We start from the raw sequence: 18,208 nt of genomic DNA, 5'->3' as shown, positions 1-18,208 counted from the left end.
ATGATAGAGAAGAAACTGAGATTGTTTGCTTGGTTCCATAATCAACACTCAGCAGTCAGGAAATCAAAAGAAAATCATTAGAACAATCTGTTGTCAGGGGCCTTTCCAGAGTGCTAAAGAGCAATGATGTCAGTCTAGAGTCTAAGGTGAGCTTGATCCAAATCATGGTTTTTACAATTACTTGCTATGCATCAGAAAGCTGGATAATTACCAAAGAGGACAGAAGAATTGATACCTTTGAGTTATACTGTTGGAGAAGAGTATTGGACCTACCATGGACTGCCAAGAGAATTAATTGGTCTTTCCTGGAAAGAGTGAAGACAAGCTGTTCCTTGGAGGCTCCGTCTCACATCCTTTGGGAACATTGTCAGGAGAGACCAGTCCTTGGAGAAAGACATCATGCTTGGAAGGGTGTAGGTACAGCCAAGAAGAGGAAGACCGGATAAGATTGATTGACACAGTAACGGGTAATGATGATAGGTGTGTCACAGTGAGATTGACCCAGGATAGAGCAGGCTTCAGAGCTATTACTGTACATAGGCTCACTATGAGTTTTAGTTGACTTGATGTCACATAACAACAGCTATCTTTAAGTCCCCCTAGATATATGAAATTACTAATATATTTTATGTTTGTATGGATTTGTCTATTGTGGATACTTTATATAAGTGAAATCATATAACATGTATCCCTTGTGATTAACTTCTTTCACTCACTGTTTTAAGATATGCTGCAATATGTATAAGCACTTAATTTCTTGCTATTGCTAATAATAATCTATTGAAAGGGTATATCACAATTTATCTATACATTTATTAGTTAATAGACATTTGAATTAGTTCTTTTTACTATTATGAATAAAAGCTACTAAGAACATTCATGTACAAATTTTTTTTGTGTAGATATGAACATATGTTTTTCATTTTCTTGGGTATAGAAGTAGGAATTTTGTATCATACGGTAAATCTATATTTAAATCTAAATTAAATTGCCAGGCTGTTTTTCAAAGCAGTTACACCATTTTCTATTCCCACCAGCAACGTTTGAGGGTTTCAGTTTCTCCCTGTCTCACCAACACTTGTCATTGTCTGTCTTTGCTATTTTAGACTTTCTGGTGGGTGTAAAGTGCTATATCATTGTGGTTTTGATTTGCATTTCCCTAACGATATTGTGGTTCTTTCACATGCTTATTGGCCATTTGAATGTCTTCCTGGTCTTATGAATTACTTTTGCAACTGCCTGTAAATTACTCACAGTTTTGGGTTTAAAAAAAAAATAGAAAAAAGTTAATAACTCCTCTTCCAAATAGTCAAGTGCTCCAATATATGCTCCAATACATTCAATAGAAATTTAAACCCTCAAACACTGCTGGTAGGAATAGAAAATGAGTGTATGGCTTTTATTAAATCCCAAATAATATACATGAAATGTAGATTAGGATTCTAATATCAATTAGTGTAGAATTTGGAGAGGCACCATAATAGATGAAGAAAAGACTGAGGTTGTTATCAGCTTCAGCTTGCTTGGCTCAACAGTCAACACTCTTGGGACCAGTAATGAGGAAATCGAAAGATGAATTGCATTGAGAAAAATCTCTAGAGTACTGAAAAGCAACGATGTCACTCTAGAGACTAAGGTGTGACTGATCCAGGCCATGGTCTTCACAATTACTTTCTATGCATCAGAGAGCTGGACAATGACTAGGGATGACAAAAGAATCAATGTCTTTGCATTGTGGTGCTGGAGAAGAGTTTTGAACATACCATGGACTGTGCCAAGAAAACAAACAGATCTGTCTTAGAGAGTGTGAAACCAAGTTTCTCCTTGGAGGCTAGGATTTCGAAGCTTCCTCTCACATACTTTGGGCATGTGGCCCTGAGACTGGTCCTTGGAGAAGGACTTCATGCTCAGAAGTGTGGAGGGATAGTGCAGGAGAGGAAGACCCAGGATGAGATGGATTGATATAGTAACTAGAGCATTGGGTGTAGGTGTGTCAAAATCAATGATACTGGCTCAAGACAGGGCAAGCTTCAGAGCTGTTGCACATAGGGTTGTTATGAGTCACAGTTGACTCACAGCACATAACAAAACCTATCAAGTGTATTATCAATCGGTCAGATTCTTTCTCATTTTATGAAAGGCAAAGGTATATGACATATTGGTATCTGCAAATCAATAAACCAACCAAGTCTGGTCAGTATTTTTAGAATATAAAGAATCTTTTAAGATTACCTGGTGATCCAGTTTTGCCAGCACCATTCATTGAAGAGGTTATCATTTCCCTATTTAATAGATTTTATTTCTTTGTTGAATATCAGTTGACCATAGATAACTGGGTCCATTTCTGGGTTCTCAATTCTGTTCCATTGGTCTATGTTCCTGTTATTGTTGTACCAATACCATGCTGTTTTGGTTACTACTGCTATGTAGTAGGTTTTGAGGTCAGGAAGTGCTATGCCTCCCACTTAATTTTTGTTTTTCAAAAGTGCTTTCCTTATTCGTAGTATCTTTCCTCTCCAAATAAACTTGATAATATCCCTTTCAATATCATTAAAAAATGAATTTGGTATTTATATTGAGATTGCATTGAACATGTAGATTGCTTTTGGTAGGACCATCATTTTTACAATATTGAGTCTTCCCTTTGGAGGAAGATTCATCAACAATCTGCATTAGGCAGATGACACAACCTTACTTGGTGAAACTGAGGAGGACCTGAAGCACTTGCTGCAGAAGGTCAAGAACTGTGGCCTTCAATATGGTTTGAGAATCAAGATCAAGAAAGCAAAGATTCTCACCATTGGGCAAATTGGCAGCATCATGATTGATGGTGAAGGGATTGAGATTGTTGACAGCTTTAGTTTGCTTGGCTCCACAATCAACACTCTTGGCACGAGCAACCAGGAAATTAAAAGATGTATAATGATGGGAAAGTCTGCTGTTAGGGAACTCTCCAAAGTACTGAAGAGCAATGATGTCACTCTGGAAGCTAAAGTGCGCCTGATATGGGCCATGGTCTTTGCAATCACTTGCTATGCATCAGAGAGCTGGACAATGACTAGAGATGACAGAAGGGGAACTGAAGCCTTTGAGCTGTGGTGCTGAAGAAGAGTATTGCATATACTATGGACTGCTAAAAAAATGAACAGGTTTGTCCTAGAGAGGGTTAAAGCAGGCTGCTCTTTGGAGGCAAGGATTCCAAAACATCATCTGATATACTTTGGACATATTGCAAGGAGGGACCGTGGAGAGGGAGGCCATGCTTGAGAGGTTGGAGGGACAGCACAGGAGAGGAAAACCCTCTATGAGGTGGATTGATTCAGTGACTGGGGTAATCGGGGTAGGTGCGTTGGAGACAGTGAGGTTGGCACAGGAGAGAGCAGGGTTTAGGGTTGTTGTACATAGGGTTGCTATGAGGTGCAGCCGACTCAATGGCGCATAACAACAACAACATCCATGAACAGGGAACTATTTCCCCATTTATTTACATCTTTTATTGTGTCTTGCAGAAAGGTTCTATAGTTTTCTTTGTACAGGTCTTTTGTGTCTCTAGTTAGGTTTACTCCCAAGTATCTCAGTTTGTGGTTGGCTATTACAAATGGTATTGTTTTCTTGGTCTCTTTCTCTAGGTTCTCTTTGCTATTGTAGAGGAATCCCACTGATTTTTGGATATTGATTCTATATCCTGCCACTCTACTAAACTGGTTTATTAGCTCTGACAGGTTTTTGTTGTTGTTGAGTCCTTGGGGTTTTGTGTGTACACTATCATATCATCTGCGTATAGCGATAATTTAACCACTCTGGAAGGCAGTTTGGCATTTCCTCAGAGAGCTGAACATAGAAATTCCATATGACTTAGCTATTTCATTGCTTGGAATATACCCCAAGAAAATGAGAACTGAGGCACAAATGGAGACTTGTACACCAGTGTTCATAGCAGTGTAATTCACCATCACAAGAACATGGAAACAGTCCAGATATCTAAGCACAATCAAATGGATTCAGAAACTATGGTACATTCACATGTTGGAATATCATGAAGCATGCAGGAGTAATGATTTTGTAAGTCACTACCTAACTTGGGAGGGACTGGAGAGTATTATGCTGAGTGAATTAACTCAGTCCCATAAGAACAAATACTGTATAAAACCATTATTGTAGAATGTGTTTGAGGATCCAAGGGGAGGAGGGTGGAAGTAGAGGGGTGAGGATAGGCTAGGGGGGTGCTGTTAATCATAGAGTCATATAATTTGATGGGGGGAGGGCTGGGTAAAAAGAATAGGAAAGATCTAGTGTGAAAAACAATGCATATGAACTTTGTAAGTAAATTAATATAAAAAGTTGTATTTATTTAAAAAAGAAATCCTTGACAATGCCAGTCTTTTCTCCATCTTAAAAATAAAATAAATAAGATAAAATTACCTGGTGAATGATAGAAGTCAAAGATGCATGTATTACTGCAACACCATCCTTTAGAGCTTTTACAACATGATATGATCCGTTAATTGTGGATAGTTGCTCTTCAAAGTACTCCTTTGGAAACTCATGAGTAATCCTGAGATTCTGAAAATCAGCCCAAAGGCAACATAAACATGAAAACATGTTTTTTTTTACCAAAGATACAAATTTTAAAAGGTACTAGATTTAGAAAGATCAACTACTGACAATCAGGAATAGAAAGAACGAAAGTTGAGGTAAGTTTTAGTGTAATTTGTCCCACTCCACACACTGGCAATTCTTAGGGGAGAAAATGGAATGTGGGCCTGCCTGACTGTACAACACTCCCCTCACCCCTGCACCGCTGCTGGAAGCATCTCTCAGCAATGACTTTCTAGAATTCTAAATGCATTATAGTTGGATTTCCAGTTTGCCATTCCTCAGAGATAAAACTATTTAATGGTGATAGTAATAAACTAGTATCTTGCATTTCCAAAGGCAAAGTCTGGGCACAAAAAAAAGGTCTTTCTAGGCACAAAGATAGTTCAATTCAAGGAGTTACCCCACCCAGGGGATGAGAATAACACAAAGGAGAGACTCACATCTGAAAGGTAGGTCTTTGTGCTGCTTTTATCAAACACGTCAACTGTAATGGCATACTCTTGTCCCACCTCAAGACTCCATCTATCTCCAGGATGGACAGTGAAACCTATATACAAATCAAGAAACAAACATATTAGATGTTATGATTAAATTGTATCTCCATAAATATATGCTGTAAATCCTAACTCTTTGGATGTAATCTCCTTTTGGGAACAGGGTTTTATTTGTTATGTTGATGAGGCCACGTCAATGAAGTATATTTTAAAATCAATCATTTTCTATAAAGGGCAGCTTAGGCACAGAAGAAAGCATACACGGGGGAAGACAAACATAATCTGCTAAAAATAGAGGCAGACCAGGCTACAAGTCCAGGCTCTCCAAGAATGGACAGCTAGAAAAAAAAAAAAGAAAAAGAAAGAAAGAAAAAAAGAATGGACAGCTAGAGAACCTGAAATAATGACTTTCCTGCAAGGCCCAGATACAGAGAGCATTCTCCTAGAATTTCTTGTTGTTGTGTGCCATCAAGTCAGAACTGACCCACAGCTGACCCTCTGGGGGTTTTCAGAGGCAATAATCACATGAAAGAAGACTGCCCATCCTTCTCCCATGGAGCAGCTGGTGGATTCAAACACATGCCTTCAGGCTTGCCGCACAGACTCTTACCACTAGGTCACCAGGGCTCCCTTCCCCTAGAGCTACTACCCTGAATCTGGACTTAGCCTCCCTACACTGCAAGGGAATAAGTTCGTTTTTTTAAAGTCATCAACTTGTAGTATTTCTGGTGTAGCAGCACTAAGAAAATAAGTCAACATTTTAAAAAATTAATTAAAAACACACACTTACTTGCCTATATAGAGTATTGAGTTTCTGTTTGGGATAATGGAGGACTAGGAGATGGATGGGCGATCTCCTCCTGTGTGATTTATCTCCACTGAAAACCCTCTGGAGGGTCAGCAATGAGTCCGTTCTGACTCAATGGCACTCAACAACAACAGAAGATGGATAGATTTAATGATTATATATTTTGGTGAGTGTAATTAATGCCAATAAATTATATATTTAAGCATGCTTAAAATGGCAAATTTTGTCATTTTCCCCCCTTGTTGTGTACCATCGAATCAGATCCAACTGGCACAGGAGGAGATTGCTCCTCCTCCAGTGGAGCATCTGGTGGATTCGAACCATGCACCTTTGTGATTATAGTGCCACTTCTTGTCACTAGGCCACCAAAGCTCCCTCGTCATATATATTTTAGAATCATAAAATTGAAAAATAATACAAATTTAGCAAAACTATTCAAAGAGCAATATTCACTTAATGGATATAAACATTTTCCAAAGCAGAATCTTTCTATTCTCTCTTTCAAATTACATAGGAATTACAATTCCTAGTTTAGTGCATTTCAGACATAAACATGCACTCTCATTTATATTTTTTCCTCCTTTATGTTTGTATACAAGAATAAGCCACAGAGCACAGAGCATTTGTATACAAGAATAAGCCACAGAGCATTCCTGATGTGTCGGGCAAGGTTTTAGTGTCCTTCATTTAGACTTATTGTTGCATGTGGTCCTTAGAACAGTAAAGGAGTCTTGGTGGCGTGGTGCCAACCTTGTCAGGCTGCTAACCCAAAGGTCTTCAATGATTCCCCTTGAAAGAAAGACAGGTAGTCTCATCCCACAAAGATTTATAGCCTCTGAAACTCAATGGAAGGTTGCCATGACTCGGAATCAACTCAACTGCAGTAGGCTGAAACGTTTTGGTTTAGGTTTTTCTTAAATAGGACATTGTTGTTGTTGAAGTTATGTGCTGTCAGATCAACTATGACCCATAGTGACCTAATGAAAAATGGCTCCGAATCTTGCCCTATTCTGAGGCAACCTCAGTATCTATCATACACCTAAATCCATTGCCACAGTCACTATGTCACTCTATCTCATCCGGGGTCTTCCTCTCCTGCCCTGACACTCCACCCTTCTAGACATGATGACCTTCTCGAAGGACTGGTACCTCTTGGCCACATGCCCAAAATATGTGAGACAGAGTCTCAAAATCCTTGCCTCCAAGGAGCACACTTGTTCTACCCTCTCCAGAACAGACCTTTTTGATCTCTTGGCAGTTCATGGTATGTTTACTACTCTTCTCTAGCATGTTAGGTTTCTTTATTCTTCACACATACAAAACCACTTTTCCCAACTTTTCTTAAACTCAAACACTTTAATATATGTCTTCATCATTTTTCACTATTTGTTTCATAATAAACAATGTAAGAAAACAAGTTAAAGTAAAATTGAATTAGTGAAGTCTTGAAATGAAGGTTAAGAAGCACTCAAGTTTTTAAAGCACTTATTTTAGGGAAATAGCTTATACTATTCAGCTTTCTGAAAAGCATTATCTTAAAAATACCTAAAAATCCAGGCTCTACAACATATATGGTGCAGTTTGGGAGTCTGGACACAGATCGCATGTGGACATCTTAATTTTTGCTTAAGGAAATCACGTGAGTGAGCTATAGGTAGATGAAAATAGAAAATTGAGCAACTAAAAATATGATAAAATAATAAAGCTACATGCAAAACTAAAAAGTCTATTTTGTATTATCCTTTGGAAAACAAGAATGTAAATGTATACAGTTCCAAGAAATGTCAGAGAGACTTACTAATCACAGGAGTCATGAAGGTATTTTTAATTTAAGAACAATGCAAAAGAGAAAAGAAAAACTGATTACACTCTGTTATTTTAACACTTAGCTGCAGAAGTTTTTCTTCAGATAAAATATCATTTGACAGCCCAATATAAAAAGCATTATGGTGTTCCCATTCTAAAAGATGGAATACTCTGGCTGAAAGGATGAGCAGTGGTAATGCAAGAGGAGAAAGGGTAATGGTTTGCAATCCAGTCATAGGCCTTAACTTCGTAGATAGTTTAGAATATTATTAGTTATTGGCAAGAAATCTTTAATGTCAGTACGGTTTATCTTTGCCACCAAGAATTCTGTCATTTACACCCTGTTGGTGTTAGGTGCCAACAAGTTGAGTATGACTCATCGTGACCCTATCTTGATCCTGTCCTGTGCCATTGGCATCATCTCCAAGCTCATGAGCCCATTGCTGCAGACACTGTGTTAATCCATGTTATTAAGAGCCTTCCTCTTTTTCACCAACCTTCCACCTTTCCAAGCATGATGTCCCTTCGCAAGGAAAAACCTCTCCGAGCAACATGTTCAAAATACGTGAGATGAAGCTTTGTCATCTCTGCCTCCAAAGAGCATTTTGGCTGTACTTTTCCCAATTCATAGCCATTCGTGTTTTTGGTAGTCCATTAACACATTGTACTACCTAATTCAGTCAAATCCTAGTGGAAATATTAATTCATTCTGTTATCAGTCTATACACAATATAACTGGGAACATTGTGGCTGAGTGCTCCTGAGTGGAGGCCAATTCATAGCCGCCTCATGTGACAGAGTAAAACCGACCCCATAGAGTTTTCTTTGCTGTAATCTTTATGGAAACTGCTAGGTGTTTCTCCTAGATGAATTAGAACCTTTCAATTAGCAGCCCAGTCCTTAACCCTTGTACCATCAGGGATCCTTAATTAGGAATATATTTCTTCTCTTTAAAAAACCCCACCAAGACAATAAACTATTTTCCATGAGCTAAAAAGATATTACTTCTGTTCTTGTGGTTAATTGAGAGCTAACTGAACAGAAATTCATTCAATCCAAAGCACACAAATTCACTAATGAACTATGCTACAATTAGTCATTGTATTATCTGTAGTGATAATGAAAGCAAAATAATATTTAATCTTCTTAGGGGACCAAATTCATAAAGCTGCATCAGGCGTAACAATAAGGTATTGATATGTTGTTGTTGCTGTTAGTTGACTATGACTCCCAGCAATCCTATGCTTTCTCTATCCTGGGCCATGCCATCCTCATCATCCCTGATATACCTGAGCACTTTGCTACACTGTGTCAATTCATACTTTTTAGGATCTTCCTATCTTTCACTGTCTTTCTACGTTTGCAAGCACGATTGTCTTTTTCCATGGACTGGCCTCTCCTTATAAGATGCACAAAGTATTGAGATGAAGCTTTGCCATCCTTGCCTCTAAGGAGTACCCTGATTGTACTTTCTCCAAGACATATTTGTTCTTTTGGGAGCTCATTGGATATTCAGTAGTTATCAAACATCATAGGCATCAATTTGTCTGTCATCCTTATTCACTCTCCAATGCATAGCAAAGAATTTAAAGGACCATAGTTTAAATCAGGTGCACCATAATCTTTAAATTGACATCATTGCTCCATAGCACCTTGGAAAGAACCATAATAGCATATTTTTCCCAGTGCAACACATCTTTTAATTTCTTGACTGCTGGTACCAAGGATGTTGATGGTGGAGCCAAACATGATGAAATTGTTATCAGCATCAAACTTTTCTCTGTCTATGATGATGTTGCCTGTTAGTTCATGGTTGATGATTTTTGCTTTCTTGATGTTGAGATGTAATTCCCATTGAAGGCTGTAGTCTTTGGCTTGGGGGTGGAGGAAGCAGGGGGAAAGCTATTGATGTACATGTGCACCTGATTCAGGCCTTGGAATTTTCTATCACTTGCTATACATCTTAGAGCTGGCTGAATAAAGATCTGATGGCTCTGATCTGTGGTGTTGAGAAGAGTACTGAATATCCCATAGACTGTGAAAAGAACAAACAGATATGACTTGGAGAAGGTGCAGTCAGAATGATCCTTGGAAGCAAGGAGGGTGAAGCTTTCTCTCACACACTTTGGGCATGTTGCCAGGAGAAGCTATTCTCTGGAGACAGGGATATTGTGCTTGGAAATGTGGAGGAAGGCAAAGAAGAGGAAGATCTTCAACCAGGTGAACTGACACAGTTACTGCAGCAATGGGCTGAAGTGTGTCAGAGATGGTGAGGATGGCACAGGCTAGGACAGGGTTCAGATCTGTTGTTCACAGGGTCGCTAATAGTCATTCTCAACTTGCAACTAATGACAGTGCTAAACAGAAATTACTTTTATCTTCTATTCATTAACATAAATCTGCTAGAGATTGTACAGGCAATTGTGAAATCTACATTTAGTTGTAATTAATACAATTAATATAGCACTTTGATCTGTAAAACACAAAACATAAGAGCTAGATGGAAATGCAGAACTACAACTTTTTCTTTATTTCATAGAGAAAATAATCTCAACAGGTCTGATTCATTCCTCCTTTACCAGAGAAGGTATCTTTGCATTGTTCACATTTTTCCACCCATGTCTCAAATCTCATTTCCTCTTGCCTTTTAAAAAACTTGCTCCCCCTTTTTCTCCCTTATCTTTGCCATCTCTTTCACTGTGTTAGACAGGCACATTCAAGCTTCTATTTTTAAAAAATCTTATGTTTCCCCCCTAACTTCAACCATGCTTTTTCTCCTTATTTTTATAGCCAAGCTGTTAAGTTGGACAAAAGATTTTATGTATTATCTTTGTGGTTACCATAAAGTTTATTTCTGTTCTATATATTTTTTTAACTTCCTTTCCATATAGAAGTTCTATGATTAATGCATTTCCCCTCCTTTTTTGCTTTGTAAGTGTCATTGTTTACAGATTGACCCTTCTGGCTTTCAGTCTTACATGTTTATATAATTTCTGAGAATTCTTGGGTGGGGGTTGTTTTTTAGGTGATGTTGAAGTGTAAGGGAGGAAGGTGCTTTCTTCTGGCTACTAGGATTATTTGTCATGAAAGCAAAACATACACAATCACACAAATAAACACAAAAGGCAGCTCTCTGCTTGCAATTTTCAGGTTGTTATCTGTCACTGTTGGCCCTCTGCCCAAAGAATATTGTTCAACATTTCATTTAAGATTGGTTTGAAAAACATTAAAAAAAATTGGTTTGGTTTTTCTATATTCAATCAATTCCTTTTTATTTGAAAATGTTCTAATTTCCCTTTGTACTACTTGGGCAATTTTACAGCATGCATAACTCTTGGTTGAGCCAAGTTGTTTTTATTGTAAAAGGGATCTCTAAGAGAAAAGTGGCATCTGGATTGGAGGTAGACTCATCAACAACCTGTTTTGTGCAGACGATACAACCTTACTTGCTGAAACTGAGGAGGACCTGAAGCACTTGCTGCAGAAGGTCAAGGACTGCAGCCTTCATTATGGATTGAAGCTCACTATCAATAAAACATTCTCACCACTGGACCAATTGGCAGCATCATGATAGATGGCAAAGAGATTGTTAACAGCTTTCATTTGCTTGGCTCCACAATCAACACTCTTGGTACCAGCAGCCAGGAAATTAAAAGACAAATTGCACTGGGAAAGTCAGCTGTCAGACTGTCAGAGACCTCTCCAAAGTACCGAAGAGCAATGATGTCCATCTGGAGACTAAGGTGCACCTGATACAGGCCACGGTCTTTGCAATCACTTGCTATGCATCAGAAAGCTGGACAATGACTAGGGAGGATAGGAGAATTGATATCTTTGAGTTGTGCTGCTGGAGAAGAGTATTGAATATATAATGGATTGCTAGGAGAACAAACAAGTTCGTCCTGGAGAGGGTGAGACCAGGCTGCTCCTTGGAGGCAAGGATTCTGAGGCTTTGTCTGATATACTTTGGACATGTTGCAAGGAGGGACCAGTCCTTAGAGAGGGATGTCATGCTTGGGAGGGTGGAGAGTCAGCGCAAGAGAGGAAGAGCCTTGATGAGATGGATTGGTTCAGTGACTGGCGTAATGGAGATAGGTGTGTCAAAGACAATAAGATTGGCACAGGATAAAGTCGGGTTCAGAGCTGTTGTACAAAGGGTCGCTATGAGTCGCAGGAGACTCGATGGCACATAACAAGTCACTATACTAAAAAAGCTCTTTAAGTCTTTTGATTTTTTCATTTTATTGATGTGAGTGAAAGTTTACAAAACTGATTTGTTTTCCATTCAACTATTAATATGCATTTTGTTGTATGACATAAATTACCATACCCACAAAATAATGGTACCTTTCCCATTTCCTCCTTATAATTCTCATTTCCATTAATCTTTCTATTTTATCCCTTCCTTTCTTCTGAACTTTGTTTCTGGACAAATGCTGTATAATCTTTGTTGTTGAGTATTCTAAAGAGTGTCTGCTTCCCTGGCATTACTGTTCATATTCTACACCTGTCTATTAGCTCAGTTTAAACCAGGGATGAGTTTTGTTCCAGGTTCAAAGGGTGACTAAGGGGTTTGACCAGTCTCTGTCAGACCAAAAAGCCTGGCCTTTTTTGTGTATTTGAACTTTGTTCCACTTTTTTTTTTGCCCATCCAGAACCTTCTACTGTGATCCCTTTACAGAGTGGGAACCAGGAAGACCAGGCACCATTCTAGTTCTTTTGTTCTCAGGGTTGTGGAGGTTGATGTTCATGTGTCCACTAGTCTTTTGGACTAATTATTTCTTTGCATTTTTCTCTTCTTTGTTTTGAATATAGAGAGATCATTAATTACACTTTAGATGGCTGCTTAGATTAAGATCCTCGACACTACACACCATAGCAGAGTAGGCAATATAGTTTTGTGGACTACGTTATGCCAAATCACATTATTGTCACCCAAGACTACAGTCTCAAGGCTCCAGGACCACTTTTTAAAAAATTATCTTTCATTTGAGTGAAAGTTTACAAATCTAAAATGGGGTTGGTTTTTGTTTGTTTTCTTAATGATTTCTCATTTAATTAGTCATATATATATTTTTCTATAACTTAATTATAATAGATTCATGCTATTCATGAATTAATCAATCCTTTATTGTATATTGTATATTGTCTTTCCCTTCATCCAACTTATCTATTTATTCATTTTTATTCTCCTCCCCAAGAATGATTTTTTATTATTTTGTGTGTGGGTGTGTGTGTGTACCGTCAAATCAGATCTGACTGGTACAGGAGGAGATTGTTCCTCCTTCCCTGGCAGAGCATCTGGTGGATTCGAACCGTGCACCTCTGGGATTGTAGTTGCAGCTTCTTGCCACTAGGCCACCAGAGCTCCCCGAATGATTTTTTTTTAATTTTATTTTATTATTTTTGTGTGAGTGTATCGTCAAATCAGATCTGACTGGTACAGGAGGAGATTGTCCCTCCTTCCCCGGCAGAGCATCTGGTGGATTCGAACTGTGCGTCTGTGGGATTGTAGTTGCAGCTCTTTGCCACTAGGCTACCAGAGCTCCCCCCAAGAATGATTTTGTGTGTAGATCTTTATTTAGATTTTTATAAGAGTCCTTTAATTGTCCCATAATTGTCCCTTTGTGACTGACCTTTGTCACTAAACATAATTTGTTCTAGATTAATCTATGTTAATACTTAATTATTAATTTTATTAACTTAATTCTTAATCTATCCTTTTTAGTGCTGTATAATACTCCAGTGCATGGACATCCCATAGTTTCTTTAGCCATTCATCCACTGATGGACACTTAGGTTGTTTCCAACTCTTTGCTATCATAAATAATTGCAATTCATAGAAAAGTTCATGCTGCAGCTCTTATTTCTATGGGATATATATTTAATAGTGGGATTTCTGGATCAAATGATATTTCTATTCCTAGCATTTTAAGGAAACATGAAAGTGCTTTCTATAGTTGTTGCACCATTTTACTAATAGTGTATGAGTGCTCCACTTTTTCCACATCTTTGTTAATATATATTACTTGCTGTCTTATTGAACTTTGCTACTGTTGCTGAAACGAGCTGATATCTCATTGTTGTTTTTGCTAATTTAACTAATTGTTAGCCAATGATGTTGAGGATTTCTTCATGTTTGGGTTTTGTTTTTACTGACTGAATGTTTTCTTTGATGAAATGTATTTTCATGCCTCTGTTCACTTTATAATTATGTCATGTGTCTTTTTTCTTGTTGAAGTATCAGAATTTTCCATGTATTTTAATAATTAGTCTCTTGTCATATATGTAATTCTTAAATCTTTTTCCCAGACTTCAGTTTCTCTTATTACTCTTCGGAGAATTTTTTGGGTGCAGTTAGGATTTTATTTTTAGCAGGTCTAAATAATCAAGTTTATCCTCTGTTGAGTATGCATCTTCACTTATACTTGACAGATTATTTATGCCATAGATTAGGGTTCCTAAATTAGCCTCATTTTTTCATTTGATGATCTTTTCTTGTTTCAAGTTTTATGTCTCCTAGATTCTTGATCCATCTTGAGTTAGAATTTGATTGAGTTTTTTTAAAGTTAGTATTTGTATATGGTGTGAGGTACAGTTAGTTCTTTTTTTTCAATTTTCTATAGATAGATAATAGCTTTGCCAGAACCATCTGATAAAGAGGTTGTCTTTCCCCTTATTGGATTTAATTTCTTTTTATCAAAGATCAGTTGTCCAAAGATTGTTGCTATGTGTCACTGAGTTGAACACAATTCATAGAGACCCTATGAACAACAGATCTGAGCCCTGTCTTATCCCGTGCCATCCTCATCATGTGACACACTCTAGTCCATTGTTACAATCACTATGTCAATCCATCTTGTTGAGGATTTTCTTTTCTGTCATTGATTCTCCACCTTTCTAAGCATGATATCCCTTTCCAAGGAAAAGCCCCTCTTGACCACAGGCTCAAAGTCTGTGAGACAAAGTTTCCCTATCCTTGCCTCTGAGGAGCACTCTGGCAGGTCTTTTTCCAAGGCTTATCAATTTATTCTTTTGGCAGTCAACTAAGTATTCTTCTCCAGAACCACAATTCAAAGACATGGATAATTTTCCTGTCATCCTTATTCACTGCCCAACTCTCATTGAAAAGACCATGGCTTGAATTTGGTACACCATAGTCTTCAAATTGACATCATTACTCCTCAGTACTTTGGAGAGTTCCATTACAACAGACTTTCACAATGCAGTATGTATTTTGATTTTTTATTTTTAATTTTGATTTATTGACTGTAGGTCAAGGGTGTTGACTGTGGACCCAAGATGAAATAATTGACAATTCAATCTTTTCCCTATCTATCATGATGTTGCTTATTGGCCCAGTGTTGAGGACTTTTGTCTTCTTGATATTGAAACAAAATTCATAGTGAAGGCTCTAATCTTTGATCCTCTGCAGTATACAGTTCACGTCCTCCTTACTTTCAGCAAATCAAGTCATGTCATCTGCATAACACAGGTTGTTGATGAGTCTTCCTTCTATCCTGATGCCACATTTCTCTTCATGGAGTCCAGCTTCTCTATTTGTTCAGCATGCAGATTGAATTGGTGTGGAGAAAGGATCTAATCCTGACACACACCTTTCTTGATTTTAAACTGTCCAGTATTCCCTGTTTGGATAACAGGTTTGTGGTTTAGGTCGAGGTTTCATATAAGCATGAACAGATGTTCTGGGATACTCATTCTTCTCAGTGCTAACCATAGTTATTCCAGGGTTTCAATTCTAATCCATTGTCTATGTGTCTGTTGCTGCACCAGTACCCAGTTGTTTTGCTTACTTTGACTCTGTAGTGGGTTTTGAGATCAGAAAATGTAAGATCTCTTACTTGGTTTTTCTTCTCCAGCAATGCTTTGTTTATATGGGATCTTTTCTTTACACATAAATCTGGTGAATATTTTTTCATATCTTTAAGGAATGATTATGGGAACTGGATTGGTACTGCAGTGTCTTTGTAGATTCCTTTTGGTAATATTGACATTTTGACAATGTTAAATCTTTCCCATGAACATGATATATTCTTCCATTTATGGAGGTCTATTTAGATTTCTTTTTTTAAAAAAAAAATAGTGATTTTAACAAAAATTTAGAGAAAAGTTGGATTTTCATTCATTCATTGTTGCACGTTTTCCTCCCTAGCCCGCCCTAGTTCATTTAAAAAAAAATCATTCATTGTTGCATAATTTCTATCCTCCCCGTTCACCCCTCCCCTAGTCCACTTTGCTATGCTCCTCTTATTCTAAATTGTTGTTATACAAATAATGCCTAATCATATATTCTTTCCTTCATCTGTTCCAATGCAGTATTCATTCATTACTTATCCCCTCTTCTGTTAGTATTTTGGTTTCCTATCGCAATGTTTTGTAATTTTCTTTGTATTGGTCTTTTAATATCTCTGCTTATATTTATTTCTAAATATTTCACCTTTTGGGTGACTATAATAAATGGCATTGTTTTCCTTATTTTCTTTTCAGAGTTATTTTTGTTGCTATAATCTGACTGATTTTTATATGTTGATCTTGTGTCTTACTACTTTGCACAACTAGCCAGTTAGATCCAGTAATTTTCTTGCTGAATATCTGGGTTTTTTGTTTAAAGGATTATATTGGAAAGCTCTTGTGGCATAAGGAGTTACAATGATAAACCAAAAGCTTCGCCTCTCTGGTAGTTTCAATCCACTAACTGCTCCAAAGGAGAAAGATGGCCAATCTTCTCCTATCAAAAAGATTTAAAACCTTAGAAACAAACAAACAAAAACAACCTTGGCAACATGATGGAGTTAAGCTATGAGTAGGTTCTTTTTTAAATTTTTAAAATTATTATTAATTTTAATGAAAATTTAGATATTTTGGATTTCTATTCATTCATTGTTACACTTTTCTCCCTGCCCACACCTTCCCTCCAGTTTGTTCTTCTTTTTGAAAAGTAAAAGAAAACTTCTTTCATTGTTATACAATCCTTCTCCCTAAGTCCACTTCACTGTGCAGCCTTCGTTCTGGACTCATGTCATGACAATAATACCTAATCACATATCCCTTTTAAACAGTTCTCTTCCTCATCTGTTTCAATGCAGCATACATAATTTATCCCATCTTCCTCAGTCTCCCCCCAACCCTGATGTCAGTCCTGTTTTACAACAGTGGCACTATGCAGTATTTGTCCTTTTGTGACTGAGACAATTCACTCAGTATAATGTCTTCTAGAGTCATCCATTTTGAATAATATTTCATGAGTTCCTTGTTTTTCAATGCAGCATAGTATTCCATTGTGTGAACATACCACAGCTTCTCTAGCCATTCGTTTGTTGATGGGCACTTAGGTTGTTTCCAGCTCTTTGCTATTGTGAACAAAGCCACAATAAACATGGGTGTGCATTATGAGTAGGTTCTTACTCAACAGCAATGAGATTGATAGCTTTGTTTTAGGATTATACCATCTACAAATAGATGGATGCACTTCCTCTTTGCCAGTTTGAGTGGTTTTTATTTCCTTTCTTGCCTTATTGCTCTGCCTAGGATTTCCAATGCAATATTGAATATCAGAAGTCATAAAAGGTATCCTTGTCTGACTCATGTACACAAGAGTAAAAAGCCTTCAAATTCTCTCCACTAAGAGTAATGCTGGCCATTGGTTTTCTATGTATGCTTTTAATTATGGCAAGGAAATTCTCTTCTATTCCTATTTGGTTGAGTGTTTTTAATCAAGAACCTGTTGAATTTGGCCAAATGCCTTTTCTACATTGATATATGTTTCTGTTTATTTTATTTATGTGATGATTTATAACAATTGTTTTTATAATGTTGAATCATTCTTATATACCTGGTATGAATTCCACTTGATCATGATAAATTATTTTTTTATTATGATATTTTATTCAATTGGCTAGAATTTTGTTGAAAACTTTTGTGTCTATGTTCTTGAGAGATAATGGCTTAGGGCTTCTTTCAATTTTTATTTTATTTGACATTTCTATCATATTTTACTTCCTAAATAGATTCTTTATTACCTACTTTTTTACCACGACACCAGGACTAGTGCCAGATTATTCAACAGGCATAGTAAGCATAGTCTTATTTGTGTTTCTTACTAATCTTGTTTATCAGTTAATCTTCCTATGATGAAATCCCTCTTCTGGTTTCTGAATACTTTTTAAACATTCCTTCTACGCCTCTTTTAGAGGTACTCTTCTTCCATTGGAAGCTAGCATTGACTCTCTTCACTCCAAATATTTCCCCTAGGTAATTTGGCCAGCAATGACATCTTCACCTATAACCCATTTGTAAACTAGTAATTTTCAAATCTTAGATTTATCTTTAATCCTCTTCCTTTAATTATATAATGAAAATTTATGCTTGGATGTCCATTTTATATGTTGTTGTTGTTGTTATGTGCCGTCGAGTCGTTTGCGACTCATAGCGACCCTATGTACAACAGCCCTAAACCCTGCTCTATCCTGTGCCAATCTCA

At 37.2% G+C, this 18,208-nt stretch overlaps 1 protein-coding gene across 2 annotated transcripts in view; it reads right to left on the bottom strand.

Moving 5' to 3' along the window:
• NUP210L (nucleoporin 210kDa-like) overlaps nt 1–18,208 on the bottom strand; it is a 191,842-nt gene that overhangs the window by 132,753 nt on the left and 40,881 nt on the right. For both annotated transcript variants that reach the window (XM_006895862.1, XM_006895863.1), the window contains exons 8-10: nt 7,447–7,515; nt 5,040–5,146; nt 4,423–4,563 (exon numbers count right to left, since the gene is read on the bottom strand). In XM_006895862.1, coding sequence (XP_006895924.1) covers nt 4,423–4,563; nt 5,040–5,146; nt 7,447–7,515 — 317 coding nt within the window. The remainder of the gene's footprint in view (nt 1–4,422; nt 4,564–5,039; nt 5,147–7,446; nt 7,516–18,208) is intronic.

Source organism: Elephantulus edwardii, unplaced genomic scaffold (genome assembly GCF_000299155.1).
Source record: "Elephantulus edwardii isolate Elephantulus edwardi_28Jun2011 unplaced genomic scaffold, EleEdw1.0 scaffold00176, whole genome shotgun sequence".
NCBI lineage: Eukaryota > Metazoa > Chordata > Mammalia > Macroscelidea > Macroscelididae > Elephantulus > Elephantulus edwardii.
The sequence above is the reverse complement of the archived record's forward strand: the minus strand, read 5'-3'. Positions and strand labels throughout refer to the sequence as shown.